This window comes from Elephantulus edwardii, unplaced genomic scaffold, assembly GCF_000299155.1.
Source record: "Elephantulus edwardii isolate Elephantulus edwardi_28Jun2011 unplaced genomic scaffold, EleEdw1.0 scaffold00052, whole genome shotgun sequence".
Taxonomy (NCBI): domain Eukaryota; kingdom Metazoa; phylum Chordata; class Mammalia; order Macroscelidea; family Macroscelididae; genus Elephantulus; species Elephantulus edwardii.
The window spans coordinates 3,323,311-3,340,048 of record NW_006399802.1 but is presented as its reverse complement, the minus strand read 5'-3'; the positions used below and the strand labels follow the sequence as shown (position 1 = coordinate 3,340,048).

Here is a 16,738-nt window from a genome sequence, read left to right as displayed (position 1 = left end):
TATGTTTAGTGAGCCAAGCTTAGGTAGTGGAGGGAGCCAAAAGGGCCCCGGACTGAGGTTTTGGAGATATGCACCGTAATCCAGAGGCTTCAAGACCAATTCTCTGCACCTAGCAGAAAACTGCATGCAACTGAGTAGTCAGCTGATCGTCAATGGTTGGCAGCTGAGGGAACTGCAAACATCTCCAATATATGTCAATTCATATCATACAGAGAAAACCCCCACCACTCATTGCTGTCATGTCAGAACCAACTCATAACTGACTCCCTAGGTTTCCAAGAGGCTATAAATTGCACAGCAAGAGACTGCCATTGACCTGCAGAGCAGCAGCTGCTGAATTTGAACAGCCTTGGTTCCCTTTGGGTTGGCAGCACAATTCCTTATCCATTAGGCCACCAGAGATTCATACAGAGAATTTTAAAATGTGTCCCTGCCCTCAAGAACCTGAAATCCAAGTAGGGAAAATATAGACAGTCTGACAGGAAGAAGAGAGTTAACATTTCTTGATTATTATTGTGAGCCGAAGGGTTGACAGTAATCTTACATATGCTCTGCAAAGTGAGTGAAAGTCGCATTTGCTTAATGAGATGGACCGACACAGAATCCGGGAGGACGGTGCAGGATAGGGTGAGGTTCAGATCTGCTGGTCAGAGTCAGGGTCGTCTTGATGGTACCAGACAACATAACAACACTTGGCTCATGTAGTTTGGTCAAGACTGCAGAATTACCAAGTGGAGGAGGCCAGACTCCAGCCCAGGTCTGCAAGCCCAGGCTCCTGGAGTTTGGAACAATTAACACATCAAGGTAGATTGGGCAGAAGCTGGGGACTAGGGTCTAAATCTCACTTCTGCAATGAAACTGTCACCTCTTTGGTTCTCTTTAAAGGTCAGTTATCTGAACCCTTTTGGGCAGGGACTTTTTCCCTACCACTGATAATCTCCTTCCCGGCTTTTTGAAAAGTATTTCAGAATGGGACTTTTAGCTGTAATGAAAAAGCACTCCTTTCAAGTGGATCTGAGCAAGAAAAGCTGGCTGGCACCAAGCCCCTTTCCAGCCAGGTGAGCCCAAGAACTTGAGCTTGCTGGGGGATCCTGGTGAAAGTTAAGAGACAGCTTATTTGGGGATTCCTGGATTCCTGTTTCTCATTTAATTTAGTGCTTTATACCCACCAGGTGCTTACGGTTTGAAAGTAGTGTACTTTTGTCCCACATTACTTTAGTGGCCTGCGTGGGCTGGGAGGTTCTGTAAAGAAAAATTCGAGGCCTTTTTTTTTTCCCCTTTTTTAAATTAAAGCTTATGGTGTAAAAGACAAGCATTTCAAGTCAGACTCATATCCCTTGCTCCAGTAGACAGTGGCCTGTTGAGCTGGGAACTATTTCCTGGTCAGCATCTCCCTCCCTTGTCCACACCCCCACTGCTGCATTCACCCCCGCCATTGGGTTTGCGAGGTGGTCGCATGGCCCCGGGTGAATGGCCGGCATCGCTGTGAGCGGCATGGGGAGGGGAGCCAGCAAGAGATTTAAACCACAGCGCTCTGGAACTCCAACTCCTCCGGCACCCAGTTCGGTTTTCGGGGGCCGCGATCGGGCCATCCCTTGCGGCTGCAGGGAAGAGACTCTGAGCTACTTCGAGTCCCGCTCGGACCAATGCCCCGCCAGTGACCCGGCGGCGCCGCGCCCTCCCAAACCCCGTCCCACGTCGTCTGGCACCTGTCGCGCCCGGAGCCCGCAGAACCTGCGCTCACCTAGTTCCGGGGGCCGACGGCCCGTCTCCGCGCTTCTGGGCCCTGCTCCCGCCGCCCTCTCAGCCGGGGCCCCCGCCGCGGCCGCCGCCCACTTTCGGTTTCCCCGCACGGTTCCAGCCGCCGCTGCAGCGGCCGGGGAATCACCGCAAACCCCTGCCCCGCCCCGCTCCACCCCGCCCCGCTCCGCCCCGCCCCAAGGGCTGCCCAGCCTCGGCTTTGCGCACGCGCGGACACCCCGGCGTCGTCGGCCCACGCCGGCGTCCGCGCGTGGGAAAGGAAACCGACGCCGCCTAGCGGTTTCTGCGCGTGCCCACGCACGGTCGGACGTCGAAAGAGGCCCTGGGGCGGGGGTCGCAGCGCCTCCTCGTGGGCAAGGCGAGTACCGGCAGGTGGGGAGGGCCTGGGACCCTCGGGGAGCGTGGGTATCTCAAAGCGCCTATGAGCTTCTGCTGCTATTTTGTCCACCCACCTGTTCAGACATTTCATCCACTTGTTTGTTGCTCATTCTATTCTTTAGCGTCTGGGGAAGATAATTTTCTCCAATTTATTTCTTTCAGATCTTTTTTCGAGAAGACTGCCCTCCTTTCTTGGCATTCTCTCCTCAGATACGTATTTCTATTTAATGACACATGACGACAACAATATGCTTACCTTTTTATTATCTGTTCTCAGCCTATTAGAGCATGGGGAGCTCAGCGGTAGAATTCTTGCTGGCCAGTGCACTTCATGCACAACCACCACCTGTTGGCTACTGGAGGCTTGCGTGTTGCTGTGAAGCTGAACAGATTTCATCTGGAGCTTCCAGACTAAGACTAGGAGGAAAGACCTGGCACTGTGCTTCTGAAAACCAGCCAGTGGAAAACCTACGGATTACAGTGTCTCTGACCTATGACCAGATGGCATGAGTCACCGTGGCCAGCTAACAACATCCCCCTAAAACTAACGCTCTGTTATCATGGGGATCTTTTGTTCCCTATTCCCAGAGCCTAGAAGAGTACCTGGCTCATGGTATTCTTTTAATATAAAATTACTGAACACCTACTGTGTAATTATTTCTAATGTGCATTACCTAAACATTTATGGAGCACCAGTTTTGTCTTCCCTCAACCACCACTGAACCCTTCTATGCATTCATTCTGCATACATTTGCTATGGTCGCTGTTTATTCAGCCACCCTTCTTTACAGCTTTATTGAGGTTTAGGTGACGGGCAATAAACGTCTCGTGTGTAAAGTGTATAGTCGCTGTTTTGATCATATGTATCTATCTGGATTGCAATACAGCTTCTTGCCACTGGGCCACCAGAGCTTCCCGTACATCTGTGAAACCATTACAATAGAACCTCCTGTGCCTCCCTGTCCCCTGAACCTCTAATCTGGTTATCTGTCACTTTAAATGGGATTTCACTTTACAATCTTATGTACAAATGATACTGTTTTTCTTCCCTTTTGGGCATACGTCTTTCATTCAGCATAATTGACATCCTCCTTCTGTGTTCATCAGGAGTTTGTTTTTCATCCTCAGTAGAAGCCATTGTGTAGCCAGATCACAGCATGTCTATACATCCATCAGTCGTTGCTAGTGTTGTTTCCAGTTTGAGGGTATTATGAATAAAACTTTCTAAAACCATTCAAATATAGTTATCTATATGGTCATATTTTTTGAAAAAAACACTGAGAGTTGCTGGTTCTACTGGTATATTTTTTAACCTTATAAGAAACTACCAAGATTTTTCCCAAGTATTTGTACCATTTTGGACACACACACCCACCACCAGCACTGTCGAGTGTTCGAATTGCTAACAAATTCACTCTGTTTTTAATATTAGCCATTTTGGTGGATATTTATGAATGTTACACTGGGGTTTTAATTTGTATTTACTCCGTGAGTAATGATACTGAGCATCTCTTCTTATGTTTTTACTTAAAAAAAAAATTAAACCAAAACAAACAACTCATTGCCATTGAGTCAGAACTGACCTTTAGCCGACCCCCCCCCAGTGGGATTCAGAATATGTAAATGGTATGGGAGAAAACTGCCTGTCTTCTTCCCAAAGAGCAGTTGGTGGATTTGAACCACCTTCTTTTGAGTTGGCAGCACAACCTCCTACCCAGTAAGTCACCAGAGCTTCCTGTGCTTATTCGGCCTTCATATATGTTCTCTGGTTAAAATGGCTCTTTTCCACATAGGTTTTTGACTGAGATCTATCAAGAGATTTCTCAGAACTTCCTGTATATCTGCCATAGCAAGAATAGGTTAGGAAGTTGTGTTGATTTCCATTGGGAGGTGGGCCATGAGCCAGGAAGCTCAAGAATCCACGCTTAAGCCCTGAATTTCAAGAGAATTATGGGAGATCAGAGATGATTTTTACCCCTTAGGGGAGAGGCAATATGGGAAACTAAGTTTGGTATTGTTGTTAGGTGCTGTCAAGTAAGACCCATAGTGACCTTATGAACAACAGATCTGAACCTTATCCTATCCTGTGCCATCTTCACGCTTCCTAACACACCAAAGCCCATTATAGCAGTTAATCCACCTGATTAAGGGTCTTCCACTCCTTTGCTGACCCTCCACTTTTCCAAGCATCATTTGCCTCTCCAAGGAATAGCCTCTCTTAGCAATATGCCCAAAGTACGTAAGGCAAAACTTTTATTATCTTTGCCTCCAAGGAGCACTCTGGCTGCATTTTCTCCAAGACATACTTATTTGTTCTTTTGGCAGTCCATGGGATGTTCAGTGCTCTTCTCCAAAACCACATCTCAGAGATATCAACTCTTCTTCTTATTCATTGCCCAGTGCTCAGATGCATATCAAGCCACCAAACAACCGTGTCCTGAATCAGATGCACCATAGTCCTGACACTGACATCATTATTCCTCGATAATTTGGAGCAGTCTCTGATTGCAGACATTCCCCGTACAATATGTCTCCTGATTTTCTGACTGCTGGTACCAAGAGTGTTGATTGTAGATCCAAGTAAGATAAAGTTGTTGACAGTTCAATCTTTTCTCCATCTATCATAATGTTACCTATGGGTCTGGTGGTAAGATCTTTGTCTTTTTTTACTTTGAGATGCAATCCGTATTGAAGGCTGTTTCCTTTGATCTTCTGTAACAAGTGCTTCCTCACTTTCACCAAGCAAGATTGTGTCATCTGCATAATGCAGGTTATTGATGAGTCTTCCTCTGATCTAGATGCCACATTCCTCTTCCTAAAGTCCAGCTCTCAAATAATTTGCTTAGTATACTGGTTGAACAGGTATGGAGAGAGAATATAACCCTGCACACAGCAGCTCTGTTCACACAACAGCCTCCTGGTTTCAGTATAGGTTTTGCATGAACACAATTAAATGTATTTAGTTTAGTGTATCACACTGATACTCATTTTAGAGCATAATTGCAAAGGAGGCTCTGGAGTGCCTGGAGCCCCACTGTGAGCTTGTGTTAAACATTGCCATGAAGCCAAAAACAGACTAGCTGCTGTTGGATCGATTCTGACCTGCAGCAACTCCACATTTGTAACCTTCCAGATTTCTAGGCTTTTCTTTCAAGGCACATCTGGATGGATTAAAATGCACCAACCCTTCAGTTAGCAGCCAAGTGCGAAACCAGTGAGCCACTCGGAGACTCTATAAAGATGAAAGGTGGTCTTCTTTGATAAAGGTCTAAGTTCATCTTTGGACCAAAGCAACCAGAACCAGGATCACTTGTCAGGAGAGGCAGGCGCACCTCCCAGGACTGTAGTGAAGGCCTTAGTGCTCTGCCCAGATGGCTTTTGGCAGCAGATGAGGTGGATGGGCAGGAAGTCAGTGGGCAGAAGGCTGGCAGGAAATCTATGCCTGTACAGATGCTGTGCAAGAGAGAGTCCCATGGAAAGGAAGGACAGATCAAAGCCAGAAGTGAACAAGGAAGACAGATTGGTTGTCAGCTTATCCTGGACTAAGAAACAAGGAAATATTTCTCGTTGAAGACTTCGTCTAAACTTCACACATTTTAGTACATACCTGGGAAGCTTGTTTGGAGAGAACCACAATGGACATAAACAGCAACGTACCATATCTGCACGGCCAGTGCTAATGGCGGAGATGAGCCTCCTTCTCTTCTCCCTTTCTCTCTCTTCTCTGTTCAATGGCACCATTTAGAATGATGGGCGGGCAGCAACTATGATCCAGGAACCATCTGTAGTTCATTTTGCTTTCTCCTCATGTTGTAGAGGCCAAGAAGAGTACACTCCATCTTTTCTCTGACTTCACTTTATAGCTACCACAGGTAGACATACAAATGTCTCTTTCATCCACCACAATTTTTATTTTAGTATCTTTTAGGTAAAAGTTTACATACCGAATTAGGTTCTCACTTAATAGATTTTAAACAAATTGCTTAGTCATACTAGTTATATTTTTCACAGCGTGTCTTCTTCATTCTCTTTACTTCTATTGCCAGTTCCATTGATCTAGCTTCTCTGCCCCTCCTCGGCCTCTTATCTTTCCCTTGGATAGCTGTTGACCTTTTGGTCTTACATGGGTGATTAGTTAAGGGAGCAAAGTGTTCAAGTCACCCTCCAAAATTCAGAGTGGCACTTTTAGAGACTTCTAGCTGCTTTCATCTCCTTCCCATGTGAGCATTCACTAGATTGTCCCAACACTACCCCCCTCTCATTTCAATCACATTCAACTAAAAAAAGTATCAACTCATTGCCATCAAGTCAAGGAATCAACTCATAGCTCACTCTCCAGAGAGTTTTCAGAGGCAGTAAATCACATGGGAGAAGATTGCCTATCTTCCCCCCCACCCCCATCTTGTAATCTTTCCCATCTTTTAATTTTACCATAACTCCGGGTGGAGTTGAACTGCCTGCCTTTGGGTTGGCAGCACAACAATATCTACCTGATCAACAGGTACCACCAAATGAGTCACAGTAACTTGGTAGTGGCATCATTTGGTGCCTTGCACAGTTCCTCTCCGGGGCACCCTTCCTGGAGGCTTCCACCGGAGAGGAGTGCTCCTTCACTTGGACTTCTAGAGAACCTTGTTCCTCAAACCACTTTGAGTGAAGAAAATGTAGGAAGTGATTCTATGTTTATTCTCCCTTGTGAACTACTGAACTGGGGTGCACAACTGAACCGGGTTCACATTTTATTCATATCAAAGTTATTTAATCACAGGTAATTTTATAAATATCATTTTTAGACGCTAACAACCAATATACTCAAAACCTTGTCTGTGGATGGAACCCAGCCTCCTGGGGGTTTTCCGGATCAGCTCTGCAATTATGGTTTCACCACAAAGGGAGCCTCTGGATAGTCCTACTTTTGGTTAATCATTAACTTCGTGGTCACTCTCTCTCACCAGCCACTGCCCCACAAACAAATACAGAGAAGTTTCTAGACAGCTGGATTTGTTTCAACTGAGTAAGGAGAAAAAAAAATAAAACAAACAAAACAAAAGGAAGAGATTGCCCAGGCCCTGCTAAACCCCAGGCCCTGCTAAAGCTTAAGGATGTGCTGACCAAACAAACCACCATAAGCTGCTCACAAAGGCCTCCAAGGTGAGTCAGCTGAAAGGCGCTAATCCCCAGAAAGGGGTTGATCCTAGAGCTGCAGAGCCCACACAGCCACTGAACACTGGAGAATGGGAGGCCAATGGCAGCTTAAAGAGAATTCGTTCTGAGAAAGATACTGAATCAACAGGGGAGGGCCCTGACTTTCTAAAAGGTCACCTTTGACCTTCTTGTGGTGGGAGTCACCTGCACAGCAGATGCATCCAGAAATAAGCATGACACCAAGGGTGCAGGTTAATATCTTAATAGACTTGTCAGCCAGATCAGGGCTCCAGTTGTGGAGTGGGAGGAAAGACAATTTAAGCAAGGCAATCAACTGCCACTGATTCTGTAACAGCCAATGGACCCACTGTAACAGATGCTGGGGGTAAATGAACAAGTCTGTAGAAGTGGAAGTACATACAAAGTGAGCCTTTATTTGAGGTTTGGGCAGCCCAGCCTCTAGGGCTGAAGGGTATCAAAAATACAGGCCCTGGATGGTGCACACGGATCGTTTCCAGTTGTCCTTCCAGTGCTGAGCCTGTTTCACCTGCAGTGTGTGATTATTCTGGATCTTCTTCGTCTCCTCATCGAATAGGGCTAAATATTTCTGGGAACAGGGTAGCAGGAGAAGGCCTCATGAGAAGGCCTTCCCAGCACTGTGCCCCAGAGGAAAGCTGTGACTAACTGGCACGGTACTCTTAACCTGCTCCAAACCCTGGACAAGAGTTTCACAATCCTCCCAACAACTGATCGGACAGACCCACTTATTTCTCTCATTTTACAGGTGTGGAAACCGAGGCTCTGAGTCTTGTTTGAGGTGTAGCATGGACTAGCTGTGGTTAGCTGTCACTGAGCTGATTCTCATGGAGAATCCCATGGAGACCTCACGTGTTCAGAGCAGAAATACACTCTCTAGGGTTCTCAAGGCTCTGACCTTTTGGATGTAGATTGTCAGTCTGGTTTTCTGAAGTGCTTCTGGGTGAGTTCGAACCACCAACCAGCCTTTTGGCTAGTAGTTAACTAGAATCTCTGCCTATCTGACCTTGGGCTGCACTGCTGGCCTCCCTGAAGCTCAGGGGTATGGCTTCCTCTGGGGCTGCTCCCTTGCAGGCCTGGAGCTCTCACTGAACCTGACTGAGCAGAGCTACCTCTTCTTGGGGCTCACTGTGGTGGATGGGCAATCTCCCAGTACCAGGCCCAGTCAATTTCCAGGTAGACATGGTTTCTATCTGGGCACCACACCTCTGTGCTAGAGAACTTCACAGCTGAGATATCCTTCATACAGTATTTGGATGCTGCTTCCATGTCAAGCAGATCCCATGTCAGGCAGAACACCTGGCATTGGGTTCAAATCCTAGCTTTCATACTAGGTTGGGATACCAAAGGAAGCAAGTTCCTGTTAAGTCCCGTTTACTCCTTAGTAAAATGGGGATACTAATCCTCCTTCCTTCATGATGTCTCTGGAAGGATTCAATGAGATAATATATTGATCAGAATTCCACTAAGCAATGATACTTCTCAGCTTTCATAGTTGCTGCAAACGCTCTGTTAACTTACTGTCCCCACTGCTTCCACTCCTCCGCCCACTCTCTTTTCTCTGCTGGCATGTCTGACTAGCTGGGACTCAATTGCTCCCCTGGAAAACTTTTCTTTACCCTGCATTTTAGATAGGGTACCCTTCAGCTAAGCCTTGTAGCACTGAGCTCACGCCGTCAGGCCCAGAGGGTCTGTACTACAACTACAATGTACACCATGTCTTTCACTCCTGTGCTTGTAAACCTCAACTCTCCTGAGTGTTGAGACCTGTAGGGTGAAGGGGGGCCCCTGACCTGTGACCTTTATTCCTTAGGCCACATGTTGGGGTGCCCATTGGCATAGAATGTTCTGCTTTCTTTCTAAGGCAGTTGGATCTGAGGAAAACGCTGCCGCTGGCTTCCTGGCAACACACCCGCCCTACTAGCATCTCTGTTCACCAGGTAAACAGCATCCCGGGCTTCCACGGCTGCCAGGTGGCCCAGGGTGGTCTTGATAGTGGTTGTGGATGTCGTTTTCTTGAGGAGGATCTTGTTTTGGATGGTGAGTTCAGTGGGCTTGATACCTGGCCACTTCCTACAAACAAACAGGTGTAAAGTACCCCATGGAGGAGACTTCATCACTCATAAGCCCGCTACCAACCCTGGTGGCAAAGCTCAGCATTCTTTGAAAACAAGCATTATGGCTTTGGACTTCTTAATTCAAAGAAAAACCCTAACGAATATATTTATGCACATTTTCTGCTCTTATTTCCATATTGTGTGCGCAGTGGGTTCAAATGGGGAGAGGACAGCTGTGTCTCTGGAGTTAGCCAGAGGCAATGTTTTCTGGCCTCAGGTTCCAGGTTCCCCCTGGATAAAGTGGAGATGATGATGGGCCCTTTCTCATGGAAGAAGCAGCGCTAATTAATTGTGTGGTGGAGCCTGGTACACAGGAGCTCAAAACAGGAAGTTGGACCCACCACTGGCATTATAATCTACATTCTATCCCTCCACAGAGCCTTTTGCAGCTAAGAGCAGACGCTCCTATGTGGCTCCAAGGGTGGTCTGCTAGCCAGGTGGTGGTTACCATCCCCTGGCCCACTTTCCTCCTGTGCTATAAATGCCCCTACTGAGAGCAGTCTTGGACAGCTCACTGCTTTGCTTTTTAATCCAACTAGAGAGGTTCACATTGCCACAATGACCTGAGGATGGCCCTCCCTCTGAGACAGGCCTTCTTCTTCTTCTTTTTTTTTTCTGAGCCTCTTTGTTGGGTCCTTATTACGTAAACTAGTAGCTGTAAGAGCTTTGGTGGTATAGTCTGTAGGAAGCTGCTGAACCAAGGCAGCCTCTTTGGCAGTTCAAATCCACCAGCTGCTCCATGGGAGAAAGATGAACAATCTCCTCCCCTGCAACTGACAGTCTCAGAAAACCCACTAGCGGGTCAGCTATGAGTAGGTCCAGACTTGGTGGTAGTGAGAAAGAGAATAACCATTAAGTTCAAGTACAGGCCAGAGGCATTTTGATTTCACTTTCTCTTTGTAAAGTAGGTGGCTGTTGTTGTTATATGTCATCAAGTCACCTGTGACTCATAGCGATCCCATGTACAATAGCTCTGAACTCTGCTCTATCCTGTGACAACCTTATTGTCTCTCACACACCCACCACCCCCTTACCCCAGTCACTGAGTCAATCTCATTGAGGGTCACCTCTCCTGTGTTGTCCCTCCACCCTCCCAAGCATAATGTCCCTCTCTCCAAGGACTGATCCCTCCTTGCAATATGCAATATGCCCAAAGTATGGAAGAAGGAGCTTCTGCTATCTCAAGTTCACAAATGAAGAAACTGAGGCTTGGATTCTAACACCTTCCCATGGTTATCAGATCCGCCCAGCACACACCTTCTAGAGGCCATCAGATGTGCCCAGCTTCATAGACCCAACCCTTACGTGGCACTGCCCGTTGGCAAAGCACAACCATTTGTGCTGGTCCTCACTATTCTCTGTTCTCACCTGCTGCCCCGTTCGATCAGGGGTTTCTCTCGCTCTTCCTCCAGCGGCAGCCCAGTGAGTTTCTTCCGAATAAAGATTGACATTTTCTGCTTGGGAGGCTCCATCCCTAGGTAGGCAAGAGACAGAAACCTTAGACGGCCTCCGATCAAGGTGACTTCTACTTGACTATCATATTAGGGAAATAAGATTTCTCTCCTCCCCTTCCTAGTTGGGATCTTGGGTGAGAGACGGAGGCCCCTGACACATCCAAGATGGCTGCATCGCTTACTTGGAACCTGAATGTCATCAACAGTGACCACTTCATCCAACTGCAGCAGGAATTTCTCTGTGAAGTTGGCCAAAGAGATTATGAAAACCCGGCCATATTTCCTGGAAAGTTCCTGTAGGAAACATGGTGAACACAGAGCTGTGGAGAGAGGGACTTCCCCCAGAAGGCAGGTGAGAATGGAGCTGGGGATTCTCTGGAGCCAGGTTTTATGAAGGCAGCTGGTGAGACACTGAAGCCATTGTTTCCACTGTCTTCTAGTTAATTTGGCACTTAGACCTCAGCCTGGAGGGATTTCCTTAAAGGCAATTTGGGTGGAAGACAAGAAAATGACTCAGAAATGGTTACAGAATAATGGATTTTTGTAGTGGCTCTCTAAGGTTCTCTACATTCTAAAATTGCTCCAAAAAGCCTAGTATAAAAAGTTCACATTAGTTAGTTTATAATGAACTAATCTAGAAATGAAGGAAAGACAAGTCTAAAAAGCCAATACAGGCCATTGTAACAATAAAAAGTGTCCTCCAGGCTGCCCTTCTCTGGTGAAAGTGCCAGCAGCGGGGGTGCTCAGCACTCTCTGTGTGCCATGGAGACAATGTTTCAGGAGGGCAATGTGGTCCCTGAACTTGGACCTGACAAGTCGATGACACTACTGACCTCTAACTTCTCTCTGTTTTCCTCGATCACACAACCCAACTCCTCCTGTCTCTTCTCTTCCAGCTGGCACAATGTTTCCATTTCTTGGAAGTTGGCTGGGTGTCCAAGATGTGGACTGAGCTTCTGGGCATTTTCATCCTTTAACCAAACAATTAATAAATCAGTGGTTATGTTAACCAGCACTTGATGTCAGATCTACCTCAAAACAAAATCACTGGCTCACAGCCTCCACCAGTTATGGTCATAGGCAGACTGATAGGGTTGGTGTGAAGAGTCGGGAGTGGGCAGGGAAAAACAGGAGTCAAGATAAGGAGCACAGGACGGCAGTTTGGTGCTTCCTCAAAAAGCTGAACATAGAAATTCCATACGACCCAGCTATTTCACTACTTGGAGAACTGAGGCACCAACTGAGATTTGTATACCAGTGTTCATAGCAGCATTATTCACCATTGCAAGAACATGGAAACATCCTAAATGTCCAACCACAAATGAATGGATTGAGAAATTATGGTAGTCACAAAACGGAATACTATGTAGCATGCAGGAGCACTGATTTTGCAAATTATTACCTCATTTGGTAGGAACTGGAGAGTATTATGCTGAGTGAACTAACTCAGTCCTACAAGGGTCAATATTGTCTAGAACCATTATTGTAGAATGTGTATGAGGATCCAAGAGGTGTGGGAGAGGTTGGAAGCAGAGGGATGAGGATGTGCAGGGGATGGAGGCATTAATCATGGGGTTGTACAATTTGATGGGTCGGGAGGTGAGAGAAATTGAAAGAATCTGTTCTTGAAAACAATGCATTTAAGTTTTATAAATAAACTAGTATAAATATTTTAATTTTTTTAAAAAGATAGTAGCATGGCTAAAGCCAGCTTCAAAGGTCAGAGAGAAGAATTATACCTCTGTACAATTAGGGTTTTAGTCTAATAATATCAGCAGTGCCCATGTCCCATCTCCAAGAACTCATGTAGAAAATCATGGCTGGTCTCAGCATGGCTTCAGCCAATGCAGCCAGCCCATCCATCGAAGGCATTTATTGAAGTCCTCCCTTGAAGAAGCTATAGTCTCATTCTCTTTCCTTCGATGCCTTGTGTCCCTCAGGCCACATCCAACACTATGAAGCTCAGCCAAGGTCCTTTTCTGGGCTCAGACCTGCCCGTGTCAAGCATCCATTTCTGAACTCCCAAGACTCTTGGGCCTAGTTTGGAAATTCCTGGTCCCCAGGCACTGACCTTCGCTTTCTCCAGCTGCTTCAGCTGCTCCTTGAACTGTCCCCAGAGCTCACTGATGGAGGTGGAAAACTTCTCCCAGTGGTGCTCCTTGAAGTTCTCTGTCACCAGCCAACAGACCTGAGGCAGCAGCTCCTCGAATCTCCTCAGCTGAACCCGTAATTCTGCAGCAATCAGTGGTTGGGGCACAGGGGTGAAAACATAGAACGAAATATTTAATCTGATCTTTCCAGCAAAAATGCAAAGCAGTTTCCTAAAGGGGGAACCCCCCCCGGCCCCCTACCCACCCCCCCCACCCCTGTCATCTACAGTATGATGATAGTTATTCCATAAGAAAGGGTTCCTGTGGCCACATCAGTAGAGAAAAATAACAGGGTTAAGCAAGTTCAAACGGTTTTCCTTCCTCTGTACTCTGCAGGCCTTTTAAGCTTTTTAAAAAGACATCATTCAGCAGTTCTGGAAAATGCTTATTCCTCATTTTAAACGACTGCCTCAATTTTAGTTTTCTTCTTTCTTCCCCCTCTAAATCTACAAACAATAATTTATTAGACTTTCTCTTTTATTCATATCTCCTCTTTCCTATCTCCAGATTATATCTTTTTTTATTTTTGCATGTTTGTGCTATACTTAGAAGACTCATCTATGTCTTTGAGTTCTAGTGTTAGAGAAGAGGATTTAACAGCCTGTGCACTGGCTAAAGAACAAACAAGGATGTCTTGGGGAATGTGCAACCAAGATGTTCTTAGAGGGAAGGATAGTGAAACTTTGTTTCACATATTTTAGGCTCTTAACAGCAACAACCACCACCCTCAGCTGTGTAGAAAATGTATTCATAATTTTTTCATTTCAATTATTCTATTTTTAGCCATATAGAAATTCTATTTAGTAAAAAATCTTTTATTCTTATCTACTTGTTGTTGTTAGTAGGTGTCGCTGAATTGAGTACGACCCATAGTGACCCTATGAACGATAGCTTTGAACCCTGTTCTATACCGTGCCAGTCTCACAATCTCTGACATACTCAAGCCCCTTGCTGCAGTCACTGTGCCAACCCATCTGGTTGAGGGTCTTCCTCTCCTTTGCCACCCTCCACCTTCCCAAGCACCATGTCCCTCCTCCAAGGAACAGCTTCTCTTAGGAACATGCCAAAACTATGAGACGAAGCTTTATCACCTTTGCTTCCAAGGAACACCCTGGCTGCATGCTCCAAGACATATCTGTTTGTTCTTTTAGCAACCCATGGGATATTCAGGACTCTTCCACAATCAACACCCTTGGACCATGAGTCAAGAGATCAGAAGATATATTGCACTAAGAAAGTCTGCAGTCAGGGGCTGCTACAAATTACTGAGGAGCAATGATGTCAGTTTGAGGACGAAGGTGTGCCAGATTCAGACATGGTCTTTTCAATCACTTGCTATGCATCTGAGAGCTAGACAATCAATAAGGAAGACAGACACAGAATTGATACCTTTGAGCTATGGTGTTGGAGAAGAGTACTGGATATCCCCATGGAATAGTATATCTACTTAGTCAAATTAATAATCTTTTGCCCCTTACTCCTATTTTCAATACCCTTTTAAATTTAATACAACAAATGCATTGCTTTATAGGCTGTGTCTGCCTCACACTTTCAACATCTGAGGTCTTGGCTGGTCTGATTCTACTACTTCGTATTCAAAATGTCTTGTGTTTACAGTGGGCACTTATTCTTGGCATTTTTATTTGTGGGAATCCTTGGAAGCTTGGCTTGTAGGTGTCCAACAAGCATCACACACTAATATTTCAAGATCTTTTAAACTGGTATCAGTTTGAGTTTTGTTCAATGTACAAGGTATGAATTTGGGTTTAGAAGCCACACAGGCTAGCTGGTAATTTTTTATTCCTGTTGGATCTGTTTCTTTTTATTTTCTCAATTTTTCACTCAGTACTTGGATTTTTCTTCCAGTCTCTAAAGGTAGGTAGAAAAGGAGGAAGAACTTGGTTTATATCTTATTCTTCTAATGTGGGAGGATTCCTGTAGGGTCTCAGCTTTACATGGATTTATTTTTAAGACTGTGTGGTGAGAAAACAACCCAGTAAGCAGCACTATACGTGGAAGAATACAGGATCAGGATTTGAGAAAGACTCGTTAACAGCTTTAAATATACAGGCCGCACAACCTTGTCCACTTGCTGAAAGTAAAGACCTGAAGCACTTAGTGGTTAATATCAAAGGCTTCAGCTTTCTAAATATGAATTCTAAATCAACATAAAGAAAACAAAACTCCTCACAACAGGACCAGTCGGTAACATCATGCTAAATGGAGAAACTATTGAGAGTGTCAAGTTCATTTTACTTGTATCAACAATCAATGCCCACAGAATCAGAAGTCAAGAAATCAAACCACTTTCTTGCCCTGTGAAACAACAAACAGTTCATTGCCATTGAGTTGGAACTGACTCCTAGCTGACCCTCCCGCTCGTTTCTGGGGCTATAAACTGTGCAGGCGATTGCTCATCTTTCTCCTGCAGTGCTGCTGGGGGATTTGAACTGCCAGAGAGGCTCCATCTTTGGGTTAACAGCACAATACCCTACCTATTAGGCCACCAGACACTGGGTGAAGCTACTGCAAAATACTTTCTATAACATGTTTAAAGAGTAAAAATGTCCCTTTGAGGACTAAGGTGTGTCTGACCCAAGCCATGGTACTTCTAACCACCTCATATGCATGTTAAAACCTTGCCAACGGAGAAAGACGACAGAATGGACCTCTGAGGTGTGGCTTTGGGGTTAGCAGCACAGCTCCATAGGACCGGTCCACTCGAGTTCCCTTCTTTTGGTACAATGACCGCATACTTTTCCTCTTCTTTTGATGCTTCCTGAGTCAATTAATATTTTGCCCATAATCTTCACCGGCTAGGAGAAGACAATGTAGGATCTTGAACCCAGGTCTGGCCACTTCCTAATCCTCTCTATCTACCAATGTTTCTTTTCGTCCAGTGCAGCACACCTATCAAGTGCTCTCGCCTCTAGCAATGGTTAGAAATAAAATTTAAAACCAGTGGCCACTGAGTTAGCTATGACTCATTAAGACAGCATGTAACGGGGTTTTCAATGGCTCATACTTTTGGATGTAGATCACCAGGCCTCTCTCATCTGGTGCCTCTGAACGAATTCAAATCTTCAAGCTTTCAATTAACTGCTGAGTGAGTTAAGTGTACTCCTCATGGACTCCAGTTAGAACCCATTGTTGTCAGGCACTATGAGGAAGACTCTGACTCACGACTCATGGTAACTTGATGTACGACAGATTAAAGTCTTGTCTTATCCTGCGCCAGCCATCCTTACAAACCCTGCAGGGCTTAAGCCCATTGTTATTGTCATTGTGTCAGTTCCTCTCACTGAGGGTCTTCCTCTCCGGCGAATCTCCACTTTGTCAAGCAAGACACTCTTTTCCAAGAACTCGCCCCTCTTGATACCATGTCCAAAGCAGACGAGACAAAGTCTCACCATCTTTACTCCTAAAAGGCACCCTGACTGCATTTTTCCCAGACAGATTTGTTTGGGGTGTTTTGTGTTTGGGTTTGTTTGTTTTTTTTTTCTCTCCATATATTCAATGCTCTTCACAATTAAAAAAAAAATAACTTCCGCAACTAGGACCTATAGCTGCATAAAACACTTAAAGCTGTGGACAAACACAGCAGAGGAACATAAAGAAATGAAGCAGGTAGAAGCACATTTCAGAGCACTTTGCATGTTGTTATAATGAATATAAATGGCAAGGTAGATTTTTTTTT

At 45.4% G+C, this 16,738-nt stretch overlaps 2 protein-coding genes across 2 annotated transcripts in view; both read right to left on the bottom strand.

Moving 5' to 3' along the window:
* Positions 1-1,877, bottom strand: part of TDRD7 (tudor domain containing 7) — a 73,899-nt gene extending 72,022 nt beyond the window's left edge. The window contains exon 1 of the mRNA XM_006886867.1: positions 1,745-1,877. The gene's annotated coding sequence lies outside the window, so the exon portion shown is untranslated. The remainder of the gene's footprint in view (positions 1-1,744) is intronic.
* A 5,882-nt stretch (positions 1,878-7,759) lies between these two features.
* The window catches only part of CCDC180 (coiled-coil domain containing 180), a 59,513-nt gene continuing 50,534 nt past the window's right edge, over positions 7,760-16,738 (bottom strand). Inside the window, exons 31-36 of the mRNA XM_006886961.1 lie at positions 12,963-13,123; positions 11,725-11,862; positions 11,074-11,185; positions 10,806-10,911; positions 9,258-9,393; positions 7,760-7,891 (exon numbers count right to left, since the gene is read on the bottom strand). Of these exons, the coding sequence (XP_006887023.1) occupies positions 7,760-7,891; positions 9,258-9,393; positions 10,806-10,911; positions 11,074-11,185; positions 11,725-11,862; positions 12,963-13,123 (785 nt within the window). The remainder of the gene's footprint in view (positions 7,892-9,257; positions 9,394-10,805; positions 10,912-11,073; positions 11,186-11,724; positions 11,863-12,962; positions 13,124-16,738) is intronic.